Source organism: Arthrobotrys flagrans (assembly GCF_004000055.1).
Source record: "Arthrobotrys flagrans strain CBS H-5679 chromosome Unknown unitig_9, whole genome shotgun sequence".
Taxonomy (NCBI): domain Eukaryota; kingdom Fungi; phylum Ascomycota; class Orbiliomycetes; order Orbiliales; family Orbiliaceae; genus Arthrobotrys; species Arthrobotrys flagrans.
In genome coordinates this window covers 1,430,243-1,446,470 of record NW_027137551.1, presented here as the reverse complement: position 1 = coordinate 1,446,470, position 16,228 = coordinate 1,430,243, and the positions used below count along the sequence as shown (strand labels likewise).

The 16,228-nt window shown below is 45.8% G+C and overlaps 4 protein-coding genes across 4 annotated transcripts; 2 read left to right on the top strand and 2 right to left on the bottom strand.

The window, feature by feature from the left end:
• Positions 1 to 645: 645 nt before the first annotated feature.
• On the top strand, positions 646 to 2,371 carry DFL_005782 (uncharacterized protein; the record flags this gene model as incomplete). The annotated part of the gene is made up of 3 exons (XM_067635093.1): positions 646 to 1,327; positions 1,418 to 2,053; positions 2,124 to 2,371. The coding sequence occupies 3 exons, from the start codon at positions 646 to 648 to the stop codon at positions 2,369 to 2,371; spliced, it is 1,566 nt and encodes a 521-aa protein (XP_067489559.1).
• A 347-nt stretch (positions 2,372 to 2,718) lies between these two features.
• On the bottom strand, positions 2,719 to 4,677 carry DFL_005781 (uncharacterized protein; the record flags this gene model as incomplete). The annotated part of the gene is made up of 7 exons (XM_067635092.1): positions 2,719 to 2,976; positions 3,049 to 3,249; positions 3,315 to 3,572; positions 3,641 to 3,666; positions 3,752 to 3,915; positions 3,983 to 4,440; positions 4,612 to 4,677. The coding sequence occupies 7 exons, from the start codon at positions 4,675 to 4,677 to the stop codon at positions 2,719 to 2,721; spliced, it is 1,431 nt and encodes a 476-aa protein (XP_067489558.1).
• A 285-nt stretch (positions 4,678 to 4,962) lies between these two features.
• On the bottom strand, positions 4,963 to 9,662 carry DFL_005780 (uncharacterized protein; the record flags this gene model as incomplete). Its single annotated transcript, XM_067635091.1, has 24 exons — positions 4,963 to 4,981; positions 5,042 to 5,194; positions 5,261 to 5,276; positions 5,352 to 5,356; positions 5,456 to 5,493; positions 5,554 to 5,979; positions 6,054 to 6,090; positions 6,154 to 6,284; positions 6,348 to 6,544; positions 6,665 to 6,740; positions 6,814 to 7,041; positions 7,103 to 7,239; positions 7,343 to 7,452; positions 7,511 to 7,762; positions 7,832 to 7,967; positions 8,047 to 8,250; positions 8,306 to 8,411; positions 8,488 to 8,562; positions 8,636 to 8,691; positions 8,771 to 8,820; positions 8,890 to 9,014; positions 9,095 to 9,210; positions 9,286 to 9,522; positions 9,650 to 9,662. 24 exons carry the CDS (start codon positions 9,660 to 9,662, stop codon positions 4,963 to 4,965), a joined length of 2,943 nt encoding a protein of 980 aa, XP_067489557.1.
• Positions 9,663 to 12,729: 3,067 nt separating this feature from the next.
• On the top strand, positions 12,730 to 15,977 carry DFL_005779 (uncharacterized protein; the record flags this gene model as incomplete). Its single annotated transcript, XM_067635089.1, has 10 exons — positions 12,730 to 13,097; positions 13,205 to 13,281; positions 13,353 to 13,851; positions 13,940 to 14,017; positions 14,091 to 14,293; positions 14,373 to 14,687; positions 14,765 to 14,857; positions 14,921 to 15,220; positions 15,305 to 15,562; positions 15,664 to 15,977. 10 exons carry the CDS (start codon positions 12,730 to 12,732, stop codon positions 15,975 to 15,977), a joined length of 2,505 nt encoding a protein of 834 aa, XP_067489556.1.
• Between the last annotated feature and the right edge of the window lie 251 nt (positions 15,978 to 16,228).

Below are 16,228 nucleotides of genomic sequence, written 5' to 3'. Positions count from 1 at the left end.
GCTAGGTAAAAATCGAAAACTCTAGGGAGGAAGCAAGAAGGCTTCTAGACGGTGAACAGAACCCTGCGGGCGAACAATTATTTGGTGACAGAGAAAATCTTAGCGCAAGAGGGTCACTGAGACCCCGCAAGCCCAAACCCTTCTCAGGCCACTTATGAGGCCCAATCCTAAAACTTTGTTAGGCTATGTAGCAATCAGTTGGACTTTCGACGCCAGTCTCAGCATTAGTTTCGACGCGTTGTGTTGCGATTGTTGGATAACGCAATGAGGGTGAACCCCACTCGCCGGCCTCCTGATCGAGATTAAGCCTGGCATTAGAAGCTGGGAAGTCCGGCAAAGATTCAGCCGCAGAAGCTAAAGTGCTGGCCTCGAGGCTACAGAAGTGGAATCTAACTTTTGAGCAGCTGTAGATGAACTTGCCATAAAACCTGACTCGCACGAGTCGGCATGCATTCGAGCTCGAGGCCAACAAAGCTTGGCCTTGGCCATGACAAGCTTGGTTCTGCGATCAAGGATTGTGTTGTTTAGGCTGTCTCGAAATCCAGAACGCCTGTCTGACAGCACTTTCGAGGCTCCTCTTCACAAAAGCCATATTGTCACCTCTTGAGCGGCGCGAATCGTCGCCACTGACCTATCGACATCACCATGAGCGCGTCCAAAGCCACATTTACCACCTTACCGCCTGAGATACATATGAGGATATTTTCGTTTATCGAAGCACATTATTTCCACACGGGAAAGATCCATGCGTGGAAAAACGATCTCCTTCCTCGCGAATTCAAGCAACTGGCGTTCATAAATCAACAATGGAGGCGCTTAGTCATCGGCATAAAGTTCCGGCGCCAGCATCTTCTCCGGACTGAAGATGTGCGAGAATTTGCACATTTTATTTCAGGCCACCCGGTGGTCACCGCCTCTCTACGCGATTTGACAATTGCTGTCGCGCATACGGACCTCTCCGAACTCTTGGGATACATCTCGAAATGGTCCGAGGAAGGATCGAGACTTCAAAGACTGGCTATCGGATCGCATGGAGGGACAAGTCACACCCAAGTTGCGGGGACCCAAGAAGGCAGCAGAAAGTATACATTGTTTGAATTCTCAGATTCATCTAACGCAGAAACCGGATCTTCCGTACCGATTGCCGTAGACAGTTTGGACCTCAAAACCAGCATCCCGGATGCATCTAGCGACTCAAATCAAATTCTTCAGCTCGGAAACCGATCTATGGACGCGCTTCTAAGTAGATTAGACGGGACTAGGTCTCTATGGCTTCACGTATATGGTGTATCTCGCTCGAGGAGATTTCTACGAACAATGTATAACGGTAATTTTCCTGCCCCAGTGAAGCGCGGCTCTCATCGAGCGGTCCCCGAGCCTCAAGCAAACATAATATACTAACTCCCGTTCGATACAGCTGCTTGTGGATATATAGAGTCGATAATCAAGCTTCAAGATCAGAGCATGAAAAATTTGACAACCCTTTCACTTACTTACCCCATCAACATGCGACGGATGCCTTATAGCACATCTACTAGATCCTTCTACTTAGATGAAAACATTGATGAAAGAGGCGATCACCTGTCAAATCTACTGCGAAAACTATCAAAACGCCTTAAAGAAGTGATGATAAGCTATGATAGGGTCACATCAGAAATTTTCGAGCCGAGGGACGGCGTCTTGTCTGATGGAGAAACTGAGGATTGGCCGTACCTACACACATTCCGTTTGTATTTCTGTGACATCGATGCCTACGGGTATAGGAGATCTGAACTTCAGCCTAGCGCGCTCCAAAATGCGGAGGGCGAAGAAGAAGATGACGACGAAGAGGAACTCGAACCAACGGACGGCGACCAAGAATACCAAGATATCCCGAAGGACGATAACGACGGCTTTGATTGGCTCAACGCAGACATCATTGATGACGTGGTCAACTACGAGGACGATAGGGACAAGCGGACAGCGACTTCCGGGGTCCGCAGCTTTTACCTAGCGGCGGCGAAGGCTGTCGCGAACAGAATGCACGGCATGCGATTTTTCCAGATGGATATGAGTGAGTCTTCCCGTGTTGAAAGCTAATCCTAGTTTGGAATCCCGGCTTACCTGAGAATCCGCTTTTCAAGATCTTTCCTTCGAAAGCCGTGTACTGATGGGGTACAGCAATCAATCACTAAACCCCAAGGAAGCAGTATTTGGTTTAATAGATGGCAAGCAAGTGTCGATTGGATACCAAATCTTAGAGTCTAAAGATTTACCAGAGAGTGAAGATGGAGAGAGTGACAATGAGCTAGCTCGGATCTTCAAGGAAGGATTAGGCGAAGATGTCAAGATCAGGTACAGTTTTCCGCCGAAGGGGGACTTGGTCTCGTAATTAGAGTAGTGTTTTTCGATTTAGTGGCGTGCTCGAGTTTTTAGATGGGAATTCCAGCTCCTTGCGAGAGCTATGCAAAACTATCAAGTATTTCTCTCTATACATTTACGCTATGGAAAAGATATACTTTACATGATAGGAGGAGACAGCCAAATTAAAAAATTTTAAACTTTCGATGGGGAAGAAATTCAAGGTCCACAGTGAAGTTTTTGCAAAAGAATTTAAAAACTAGCTGTAAAGGTGGCTATGTATATATATATACTTATATATATGGGCTTTTGCTGACAACATGAGGGCCCAACGGAATCTCGCGATCAAACATTCAAAACTGCTCCTTCAAGGGGTACCTAGGGGGGTATGCTCGGATTGAATGGCAAGAATGTATTGCGGAAAGAGGTGCTCAGAATATAGAGTGCCAGTCTGTCGTCGATATCATCCTGAGTCTCTCCTGGTCTCGGGGTACCGTGGTCTCGCGTCAATGTCGCCAAATTGTCGCGCAGGAACTGCTCACCAATACGATTGAGAGTAGGGACGGTTATTTCCCTTACGTACCTATACCAGGCGCTTGATAAAGCAAATCCGCCCGGCTGGTAAGTCAGGACGCGCTGTAAGGTCTCGTGTTAGTTACGCTTTCCTAATCAGTAATCATGAACATGAAAGCAATGTGTGAAACGCACGCTAGGAATATAGACACGCTCTAAGAAATCGAGCCCGGCGCCCATTCTGCGGACTTGAGCTTCAAAGTTCGCCTGGACGGTAGGTTCTCTGAGGTATTTGAAAACCAATAAACACGACTTCAATACAGTCAGTTTATTCCTGAGGGTACGGTTGGGGTCTGCCATATATTCGGTCGTGCGGACCGTTCCACCTCCCATTAACTACATATATGAGACATTCGATTAGCTGTTGTAGGGTCGAATGCCGTGATTTGGATCCAACTTACACTCATTTTGACTTTATTGGTCGGTCTTTCTAAAATGACAAACTCCCCCAAGTTATTGGCATAGAAATCGGTGTTGCTCGGGAATACACCAAGGGCGAGAATATCGATAGGTCTGTATAAACCATTACCAAGGGCGAGTTGATAGAAATATGTCTGAAGTACGCCGCAAGCACCGTCTCGACTAGAGCCGATATTGTTGAGGACTGCAAAACCCTCTCCGCTGGCATTGTCAGTGACCCAGCGCCAGAAAGAATTGAACTAATTCGGCCTTGTTAGTATCTGCTAGCCTTAAGCGCCTTAGAATTATGATTTGATGAAAAACTTACAGTTTGAAGCTCCAGTATATGCTCGGCTGTAAATAGAATCATCAAGAAGAATCAGTCAATCTTTGCTGTACAACTTGCACGTCTAATTTTGTAGGCTGAAGGTTAACTTACTTGCCATGTGAAGATTTTGGCCGTTTCGTGCAGGAAGCATATCAGTCAGCTCGTACGTTCGCAGATAAGGAGCTTGAGTACAGCCTTCTGATCTCTCGTATACCGTCATACCCCTGACCTGGTTAGGCCAGGTCAAGTATTTGCCGGTCTTCCAAGTGAAGGAGCTATTTGCAGCCAAATATATTAGTCTCTTAAAATATCCGGATAATATGCCAAGGGGTGGACAAATACAAGCCGTCGCAAACTCTCCTCCAGGTTCTGGAGTCGAAAGGTCCGTGTTGCGGACGCGCAGTCCCCATTGGCGCCCAATCAGAGACAGCACGCGGATGTGCACGTTCCCCGAAAGCTCCACGCCTCTTGGCAACAAGGCCAAAATGACGCCAATACTCCTCGTCGGTCAAATTACCACCATCTGCTTGGAAGGCCTTGATCGATTGGCCAACTTCCTCCAGAAATTCGTCATGCCAGTGGTCGTCCGACCTCTTTTCAAGCGAAGTGGGTGTCGGATCATCTTCTCGGTCTCCATAAGCATTGGTAAATGCATTGGCAAATTCTTCTCCAAGCTCTTCATCACAGGGACTACCACCTTCATTGTTACCACCTCCCGGACAGCTAAAAGAGTTTGCAAGATTATAAAAGGTTCCACCGGCACGTTTAGCAAGAGAGCGACGTTTGGTATGAGAGTACTCCTAGATCCCAAGTAGCGATAATTCGTTTTCTGCTCCCAAGGTTGTGTTATCCCAAATATACTCGCGTTTTCGCATCTTATTGCTAGAGCCAGAGCTGAAGCTATAGCAAGTCAGCAACGAAATTATTTTTTTGCCAATATTAAAGAGGGGTAGAACCCTTGCCGATAATACGATATCCTTAAACCCAGCACCGCCGTTTCCTTCGATCTCTCCGGTGAATTTTGCCGCAACGCCCATTTTGACCCCACTGCAGCCAGAGTCTGCCTCGAGGTTAACATAAAATTCACTTGGAAAGCGACCTTCGATGGATAAAGACGCAACTGTGGATTCTGCTTTAAGACTTCCAATCGATAGTTGAAGCTGAATATAAGGAGCAATACTGAAGGTTAAACTTCCAGTCGTAGTTACTCCAATTCTCTTGTTACCAATGATTTTAAACGATCCACCTTGAAGATCAGGATCGTCCGTCGGAACTCCGAGCTTATGATTCGGGAAGGAGTATCCATATTTGGAGTTGAAGTTTTACTCCCAGTTGACAGTACTATAAAATAGTCAGTACTATGTATCTTTACTTATTAGCGATGATGTTAAATGAGCCTACGCCGATGTAGTCAAATCTCCAGATAAGGCCATTCTCGTCCTAATAACCGGCATAATCTCGAGAATTCTATCAAAAGTTAACAACTCTAAGCGACCCCTAATATAATAACTTGCTGTGTACACCTGCCCTTTAACATTAAAGGCATCACCGATGCTAAAATTTACCCAGGTGTCAGTATCTAATATCACACACCTAGAATCGTTCAGATTTTCATCTTACTTAATATTTACGTTAACTAATACCGAATGATTTAAAAATTAGCTCAGGGATAATATACGGGTAAGGGCGTAGGGGTGGATCATATACATACTATCTCTAAAGAAACCAAAGGTTATTTAATCGAACTTGAGGCGTCCAATTAAGCTTAGGTCAATCCCCATAGTAAGAGTAAGATCATGCCCAAAGAAAGCATACGACTCATCGAAATTAACACCACTAGTAGTAAATTTTCCCTAGAGCATCTAGTGTTAAATCTGGATCGGCTATATTCAAGTCTATGACGGATAACTTACCACAAAACTGGCACCTGCCATAACCTTAGCAGTTCCTTCTACTTTCATGCCTGCGGATGCCTCTCCTTTGAGACTTCCACCATTGAAAGTGCAAGTTTTCTCTACCTGGAAGAGCTTTTTCTCCAATTTGAAATCCCATGTTTTATCAATCGTCGTTGTCAGCTCCCAATCTAAAAGGAGGAGTTCCCAGAGACGCTCCCAATTTGAAGAAGTTGTCGAATGAAATCTGGGGTGGAGGGCACGAGCATCGTGTTCACGCCAATTTTCAGCGGTACGCTTCTCGAGAACATTCGTTTCTGGGTGCACGGAAAGCAATGACTCCCACGCTTCGTAGAGCTCATCGACCGTGGCAACGCCCTCTGAGCGTTTGCGGAATGGTGCACCTTCTACAAATGATTCAAAGTACTTGTATTGAGAAGCGTAGTCCTATAGTGCAGTGGAAATCAATAAAAATTCACAGCGCACAACTTCCTAACAGCGAGGATGGATGTGTGACTTACGATTCGAACAGAGACATCACTTGCGTCTCTCTTACGTCTAATGAAAGAGGTCAGCATCCTTCATATGGCCGAAATCGTAGGGCAGTCTATATAAACCCACAGATGGAAGTTGAAGTCAAAGGCAAATTCGTAAACCTCAGAGGTGACATCACGTGGGAGGAGGCGGCCTGGTAAAGTTTGATCCTCTGCTCTCTTGAGGTGTATGGCTCTGACATACCGATTGCCCGTACACTTTTTCACACATTAGTTTCGTCTCCACCTAAAAAGCTAGCGCAATAGTTTGACAAGACTTACGTGAGAAGGCATTTTGACAAAAGTCCCTTCTACACCTCCTTCGAGTTTGAAGATTTGGTTACAGTTTTCAGGGTCTCCCCGGCAAACGGCCTTAGCCTTGTGAATACCATTGTCGCCTTCACGAGGTATAGGGCAGTCGAAGAGCTCCATATGTGAGCCGTCTCTCTTTGAAAATGTGCTAACATCGTCCGCCGGTCCTACACGATCATCCACGTATTAGTCTCCGCATCTGGCCAGGCCCGCTTTCGGTCTCACGGCCGGTCTGAACCACATCAAAATAATATCTGGGAATATCCCAGTAGCACTTAAGTACTTACCAACGACGATGACCATAGCAAATGGTCCCTCTCTGGGGTTGGGTACGGTGTTGTCGTGGAGGACAAGCCCATATGCCTGAGCGTTGGCTGTTAATGTCTGGGTTTTAAATCCGACCTCTGATTTCTGAAAAAGAAAAATGGACACTTACCGGGTCGTAATCGGCTGGCGGGAGAGTTGGGAAAACCATGCTCAAGTCGACCGGAAGGAAGCTGGAGTGCCCTTTAGGAGCGTTACAGCATAGTGCCCGTTGCCTTCCCCATCTGCATTGGCCACCAGCATCGCCTCTTGAAGACGTTCGCAACTGAATCTGGTCTGTTCTACAGACTGGCTCTACGCAATCGGCACCGTGCCCCGACCAGTTACAAGTTTTGACACCCTTTTGAAGTCTGATCAGCATATTGTATGTAGTTTTTTCGAACGGCAGCGCAACCACTCACAGATTTCTTCGTGCAGCAGAAAGGTTTTGAAACACCCCTCCCGCAACCATTGTATTCTTTTCCGCCGTCGATAAGCTCTGTTTTATCGCCCATACCACTACAGTCCGTAGCGCCGCATTCGCCGTAGTCGCATGCCTCTAAAATTTGGGTATTTTCCACCTCACAACAGAACGCTCTTAAGCCCCTACATGAAGAATATTTTAGGACCCTTGTGCAGAGAGACCAGCAAGGGTGACTTACTTGAGGCAGGAACGCCCATTATCTCCCTGATTGTCGGCGACCATGAAAACTTCTCCATCATGGCATCTACCGTTACAATGACCCTCATTACCTCGCCAATAGCACTTGCTCTTATTTGGGCGACTAGCGAATGGGCAACATAAACTTCTTTGTTTGTCACCACCGCACCTTTTTGGGTCAAAGTCGGCATCAGGATCATGGAGTCGATCCTTATTCGCATTATAGATCTTATCCGTAATCGGGATGTATCCAGCGGCACAGTCGGACCCGCAGAGACCGGTAACGTAGCAATCTCTGGGCAGCAGATCCGATTCAGGGATAGACTGAAATTCATTTGCAGTGAGAACGTTTTTTCCTGTGACGGCCTTGATAGCGTTCCATTGTGTATCATCTTGATCAACGGCCCAGATGAGCATACCACTGTGCTCGAGGAGTTAGTGACGAATTTCAAGACACGTTAATCACTAGGGCGGGGATTTTGCAGCTTACTTCAAGCCTCTTCTGTTTCCAAAATCAACCTTCGCTTCGAAGGTAGTCTTGTCATCATAACTAATCCAATTTCCAGAACCCCAAGTAAGGTACTTAACTTGAGCAGTTGTGTCGAGCTTTGGCTTCGCTCCACCAGCTAGTTCAACGAAAATTAAAATTAGACATCCCCCCGGGAATATGTATTGATTTTAGACATATTTTTGATTGTCACTTACATGCAGCGATCAGAGATTGGATTTCTTTAAAAGACAGTATTCCAGCGGTATCGGTACATGGACCGGCATCAGCAGGTCCTTCGAAAGGACATCCAGGATCGGAGCAGCGAGAATTCTTCAATTTGAAACTTCGGCCATAAAAGCCAAAGCCCAAGTGAACTTTACTAGACGGCACATTGGTTCTCCAAAAGAGGTCGAGAGCCACTAGAACAAAGCAATTAGAGTCTGGAAAAGATTTCAACTATGCTCCTCAACTTACAGTCAATTTCGGTCATATTTGTATGTCCTAACACTTGTGGGCCGATTGGGTTGGTACTATCCCAGATACCGTGCAGATCATAGCTCATAACATTGATAAAGTCAACCTAGAATGAAATCGGATTAGCTTATGGTCAATACCAGCTTAATAAGAGAACATTTTATAAGAATTGAATATCCGACATTAGGGTGAATTTTTTCTAGGTCGAACCATCTCAGGTACCAGAAAGATGTTGGTGCTGTAAAACTCAGGCCGAACTATTAATATATTGATATCTTGTCAGTATACATATTTGCATATCTGGCACTGTTAAATTTCAATCTAGCAAACCTTCTTAGGATGAGCTTTAAAGGCGTTATTGGTTTCCTTCATAAGAGAAACATAGTCTAAAAGGCACCAAGCAAATAAGCACCAATGGCCGTATTTTTGAAATGCGACCCCGCGATAATGGTAGCGATTACATACTCTCATAATCGGCTTCCTGGCCGCCACGATCTGGCGCGCCTGGATATTCCCTATATTATCTTTGATTTAGCTAGGCTGCCCCAGCTGGGTGTAGGGGGAAAAAATTGATGTTGACGCACCAGTCGAGATCACAGCCATCAAAACCGTACTGGGTCATAAATTTGATCATGCTGTTGATGAACTTGGTTCTCTTTGCCTGTGATGATGCCAGATCAGAGAATACCGGCTGCCAAATCGTACCGTTCTATATTCAATTGCAATACCATTAGTATTAGCTCTCCCCGACTTTATTCAATGAATTCATGAATTATTTTGAAAACCTACATCATTGAACGTCCATCCACCAACACTGATCCAGACTTTGAGGCCTGGGTATGTACTTTTCAGTGCTGTTGTACGAGAGAATAGTTTTGGATCGATATTGGGTATTGGGATAATATCTAAAAATAGTAGGGAATCACGTAAATTCTCCAATGTTGTTGTTAGGAGGAGAATCTATATTATTATTGACATACCATAGATATCGGGTGTGATAAAAGCAAAGGCAAAGTTTAGATAGGTCATTTTAGAAGCCGGGACTTCTTCCGGCTGCATCCTGCTACACGTCTTCGAAGTAGCTGCCCAAGATTCATAGTAGCCGATGACATTCTTTCTCACATTACCCCCACCAGAAGGGCGGCTGACCTCTCCGCAGTTGCTTTGGCAGTTGTCACCACAGAAGTCACTAGTGGTACCGCAGAAACCGTGCTGACCTGAATGTTGTTGCCAAGGGGTTAGATATATATACCAAAGCGTGAAATTAGAGCATCCAAGTAGGATTTTGCACGTATAACTTCATGGCTGTTGATTAAAGACCGCACAGTACTTACTGCAACATACGTTCAATGGGCATGTTTTGCCTGGTGGCTCGGCATACTGCCCACATTCGGCTTTAGCATCGCAATTGGAACTACAGCCTGTACCACAACTTAAAGGTCCATATCCGCACCATCCGCTGCAATTGAGAAAATCGGTTTAGATAAGCATTTCGACATTCATGAACTTTATCTAACGCTCGAAGCCCGGCGCGCGCAGACACCTGATATTCTATATCTTACTTACGAGGGACCGCAACAGGCTCCATTATGGCACGGTCTACCTAAGCCGCAGCTATAGTCTTAACGCTTATTTAGGCCAGCGTGGACTTTAGCATTCGATAGATTTTGTGATATAGCTTTAACGTGGCCAGGGTCGGTTATTTCGTAGCGTTTAGCGTGGTGTCGGTAGCAATAGTCAAGAGGGCCAGTCGCACGGGCATCGACTACTCCGAAGAGCGTTATGATGACCGCTAAGCTTCGTAGAAGTAGAGATCTCATGATTAATACGAGCTACAATAGCATTGAAATGCCATATAAATTAGAAAAAGAATGTGTGTATGCTTGAACTCTACAAAATATCAGAGAAGATAGACATCACTAAAAGATAAACTTTAAAAAACGCTCTTGCTATATCAGAAAGAATAATACACAAGCTTAGAGCTATCAGTCGTTGATTTTATCCTAGGGAAGATGATATAGCGGGCAAGGAAGAGTATGCTATCATATCGTGGAAGTCGACTTATGATTGTGAGCTCATCCAAAATCATATCTGCTGGTCTACTGGCGGCCGAAGATTCTCAAGAATTTGGGAATCTTGGACAAGGGTAGCTTGTGAAATCGACACGGCCCTGCTGCATATCCAATTTCCACTGGACGTCTTCTAAGACCATGTTTCGTGCCGGGTCCAGGGCGTAGTTCCTCATGTATCCATGCTAGTATCGGGCGGTTGGAACACTTCAAATGCCAAGCTTCGCGTCCAGTCGCGTTACTCTTTAAGCCCCAGACCTAGTTATGACCTATGAAGACCGCGAGGTAGAATAGTCCCGGTAAGTTTCGGATTAGGGTTTCGGGGGGCACAGTCGGTTTTGCGAATCCTGACTAGACCCGCCTTCTCGCTTAAGCTGAATATGTTTCTTTTGTTATTTTTCGTCTTCTATGATCATGCAATCGGCAGATATCATATTGATAAATTTAAATTCCAAAAAGCAATGTGGAGACACAACGTACCGAGCCTTATATTTCGGGTTCGGCCGGCCGGCAATAACTTCGAGGATCACCAGACTAATGAGATAAGCATGGTATTCATCCAACCTATCATCTATAGCATAAAGTACAATACGGCTTTCGAGTGCTAGAAAGAGATTTGAGTCAAGAGGCATTGCATGCCGGACTTGATTGGAGGTGATGAACTGTCGGTTTAAAATCCCAGTTTGTCGCCGAACCGAACAATATATGCGATACCTCGGCGTCTACTGTGCCATACTTGGCGTCTACTGTGCCGTAGTACGCATGCGGGAAACAATTGCCGGAGCGGATGCCCATACGCACCAATTTCAATATGGCGTTGAAATCCGTCATTGTGCATATTTATACGGGTGAAGCCTTGTTCAGATGGCACCTTACCCGAAACCCCTGAGTCCTAACTCCATCTTGGGACTTCAATCAGGATTGCGCGCGAAAGTGGCGTACTTCTTAGTTTTGCGTTGGCTATTGGAAGAGCTCGGCCGGCCTCGGCGGGATTCGAAGGTACCTCATGTTGAAATTACTACGCATACGGGACATACCTCAATATTGATCAATACTTTATGGTCTAGAGCCCCCACGGATAGTGCGACTTGTAATACCACTGTCAAAAGTTGTCGAAACCGGATTCGAGGCTGGTCGCAACCGGCCCTTTTCAGCCAGCTATTGTAACGCAATGCATAAATTGTAGAGCATGCAAATTGATGGTCGAGATGAAGTTGTGATAGGCACAATGCAGGAATGGGCACACTCCCACAGACCCACCCGACCGCCCATGTAGTTAATACAATTGTAGAATATTATTTCAACTTAACGTTTCATATGGGCAGGCCGAAGCGACAGCCAGCCGCCATCTTTTGACATGACACTAAGCTGATCAGCTACCATCGCGCTAGCGATTGAGTGGCATGTAGGTACCTGCATGTTCCCAATTTTCCCTGCGGAACGCATCTGTCCCACACGCGCGCAGGCCAAAAGGATCTCGGCAGTGGAGAAAAACAATAAAATTTAAAAAGCCTGCATACATACACACAGTGGACTTTTACTTGGCATAATTGAACTCGTGGCCGGTCCGGTTAAATTCAGATTGCTGCCTATCTCTGGACCAGGCTTTCAGAAATCAATATGGCAATGAAAATTCTTCTCGGGAGAGGGGAAGAGGAGCATGGGCCGGGCTCTAATCGCGCCAAATCAGTCCGTTTCAAAGTTATCTCCTTTAAATTTTGCCAACAAAGTTTTTAGTTTTCTAACGGGCCGAGTCGCTCTAGTGAGCCACTCCGCTCGTCAATATGCATATAGCTCGAGAGCCGGTACCCGACGCGAGGGTGATTTCCTTCCGGCAATATCCTAGTCTATCTAGCGAAACGTTCGAGAAAATTTAGCATGCGAGTGTTCACACCCTTACCCTATAACCAGTCAGGGAGTCACCCTGTCCAAGCCGTTCGGCATTCCTCTCTTTAGCATGGGTGCGCGCGAGTTCCGCGATAATCAACTGTTACTCCTCCACTTTCGAAATTAACCCGATGACCGTAAGAGGGGCTTCATATCAGTTTGAGAGCTCTCTTAACCTAATCAATGTCTCCAAGTTTCAAATTTATCCTTCCGCACCCCATTTCTGGGCTTACCTCTATTACCGCGCAGGAAGGGTCTTACGGAGGGACAATTGAAGTTGCTTCTTTGTATCTCTTGTAACGGAGCCGGCACGTCTGCGCCCAGCTCATTCTTTCCAGATATCTTATTTCATGGTATCTACTGAATCAAAGATATCAGCTACCCCAATGATATCCTGATTCTAGAGAATTTCTCACCCTCAACAACCATCCCCTCACTACTGTCTTCGAATTTCTGAAGGCCGAAGACATGAGATCAACGACCCTCCTTGGGCTTCTTTGCGTCAGCGAAACTGCACTCGCGCAAGTCAACCTGTACTGGGAGGACTTCACGGAAAAAGGCGCCAGCACTGCATGTAATAATGCGCTTCTCGCAGAGATAGCTTCTTGTCCATATGAACTCGCCAGCGAACCCAACTCTCGAGAGTTCGAAGGATTTGTTCTGACGTCCCTATGTTCGACTGCCTGTGGCAACAACTTGGCTGCCTATGTCAGTAACGTACAGTCGGCCTGTGGAAGCTGGGTCTATATAGACGGAGTTACAAATCTCGCCTATTCAGCTGTATCGCTAGCCAATTACTATGTCTACGGACGGACTTTGAGCTGTATAAAAGATTCGTAGGTTATGACTTTACCATCGGCACCAACTGAAGGCGGCTTGAATTTTCAAAATTCTATAAAAGGATTATTGGGCTTACATACTGATAATTCTTCTTCATTAATAGAGACGGCGATTGGTGTGGCACATCGACTACTGAAACTACACTTGCTCCAACAGGAGTCGCCGCACTGTGTAAAGAATGTAGGTTAAGACTTCAGAGAATATAAAATGATCCACATGGTCTGCAAGCTAACATTTGGTGTTTTCTAAAGGTCTTTTGAAAAATCAGCAAGCTGTCCTAAACAACGAATTCGGCTACGAGGACTCGTTGGATGAAGACTTCTCAGCCATCAAGTCCAGCTGCTCTGTGACCGGGTATCCAATCGTTAAACCAAGTCCTGTAATTCTCAATAGCACTACTACGCATCCTGAGGTTACTCCAACATGTCTTGGAACAACAATCCCAATCCCTTCTGGTGCAAACTGTACCGATATATCCTCAGCGAACCGTATTAGCACCCTGAATCTCCTACAGGCAAATAACCTAGGGGAGGGTTGCGGAAACTTTCCTACTTCTGGAAGCTTATGTTTGCCTGACATTGGACGATGCGATGTCTACCGGGTCCAACAGGGCGATACTTGTAACAGCGTTGCATACGCCTTGAACCAGGGTGTTACCGCGGTCATGCTTCAAAGCTGGAACCCTGGTATTGATCACTGGTGTCGTAATTTTGATAGCGGCTATTTTATAGGTCAAGATATCTGTGTGAGGTAATTGCTCTCATCCCAAAAAAAATCTCCGGTGTCTCTCCCAAATGGCGGAAATTGATAACTGACCCAATGCATACGCAATGCATAGCAATCCGTATGGCGTCTTTACGATCCCAGTAGTAACTGATCCGGGAACCTCGCAAATATCTACCGCCTCTACTGTTGTGTAGGTAGCAATTCTCTTGGCACAGGCTCCTATATTCGTATTGTGTTTTATGAACTGACTGATCCTTTTCAAGGCCTATACCAACGAGTTTAGCACCAGACGTTAACACGCGTTGCGGACGATATTACGAGGTGGTGCTGGGAGACAATTGCAATCTCGTCGTCCAAAGAAACGGTATATCCATGGAGGACTTCATTTTCTTGAACCCAATGATCAACTCGAATTGCACGAATCTCTGGGCAGGTTACAACTACTGCATTCTGCCTGTCGGAACAAGTAAGTATACGAACTAAGCCCCATATATGTGTAAACCATATCACAGCAGGATTCTGACTGAGACGTTTAAAATCCGCAGTCACAACTTATAGCGGGCATCCTTTGAGTATTGAGACAAACACAGCCCCACCAACCACATTCGACTGGGATTTGTTACCCACGACCACCGAGGCCCCAGAATCGACCGAAACTCCGATGCCATTGGCTAATGGAACCCGTCTTGATTGTGCATACTACTTCGGTAGTAGTGAGTATTCAAAGAGCTGTTCAGATGCTGCAGACCAGTACGGTGTGAAGCAGGAGGATATTGAACAGTGGAATCAAGGATTGACACCTGGTTCAGATTGTGCCTTTGCTATTGGTTATCAGTATTGTGTTTCAGTTGGAGATCTAGGTACGGCAACACACATCTGACAAAGCGAATCTTGAACCCGTGGTAAAAAAATGCTGATTATCGACCACTTACCCTAGTAATACCTGAGAAAGAGGAACAAGGACCCTTGCCGCCGCCAGGTCCTGTCCAGGAAGGTGTTGTTTCTCCATGTTTTCTTTGGGGTGAAAACGGTACGTTTCTACGAAAAGCACGAATTGTGGTCCATAATAGAAGATCTAACATTGCGATATCAGTCAACGATGATTGTGCCACCTTCGTAAGCAAGAACGGCATATCCCTAGCTCATTTTAAGGAATGGAACCCAGCAGTTGGTTCTGATTGCGAAAATCTCTGGTCGGACACTTGGTATTGTGTATGGGGTCCAGACTACAACGGTGAGGATACCTGGCCACAAACTGGTGAACTTGTCACTACTTTGATACCGTCACCTACACCGGCTACCACAAGTTCAACTACCACGACCACAACCCTGAATATTCCTGGCCCTACGAGAGAAGGAACTGTGGAAAACTGCAACAAATGGGTTTTAGCAGGTAAGAATAGTCAAACTCGCTCGTTTACGTTCCCTCAAATTCGGGCCGTGTATACCTGCCGCTAACATAATTTAATACTTTCAGACACCTCGTGTGCGAATATCTTATCGGAAAATGGTATCACGATCGCACAGTTCTATGATTGGAACCCTACTGTGAACTCCGATTGTAGTGGTATGTGGGGTAGCTATGCTTACTGCGTGGGTATCTCTGGGACATCAACAACCACTACTTCCCATACAACTACGACGACGTCAACAGTTACGACCACGAGCTCCGGCGCCATTCCTGGTCCTACTCGAGAAGGAACCATTGCTACCTGTAATAAGTGGCGATTATCCGGTGAGTCTTTGACATGTCTCTTTTCCAGCTTTCATACTCTTTTGTGGCAAGTATGTTCCCAAGTACTATGGATCACTAACTCATAACTTACTATGCAAAAGACACAAGCTGCGCCAACATCCTTACCCAGGAGGGCATCACCATAGCTCAATTCTACGCATGGAACCCTACCGTAAACTCAGATTGTACAGGAATGTGGCCCGATTACGCTTATTGCGTCGGCGTTTCTGGCGCGACTACAACTACCAGCAGCGTAACTACGACAAGCTCAGCGGTTATACCGGGTCCAACTCGCGAGGGTACCGCGACAAACTGCATTCGATGGAGACTTGCTAGTAAGTACTATTTCATCTCAAACTTCACCATTCCAAAGCCTATGTTCTACAGCAGCAAGCATTATATGATTCTGTACTAACTTCGTGGGTCTACTTCTCGCAGCTGGCATAACTTGCGCAGGGATCCTTGCAGAGGCCGGCATCACAATGGCCCAATTCTACGCATGGAATCCTTCCGTAAGCTCGGATTGTGCGGGCATGTGGGCAGATTACGCCTATTGCACACTTGTAGGATAAACGGATGCGGGCCTATATAGAGCTTAAAATATTGTACTACGTAACTATTTCTTAGTTAAGCTATTTTACTTCAGGGAATTAGTTCTTTACCTTT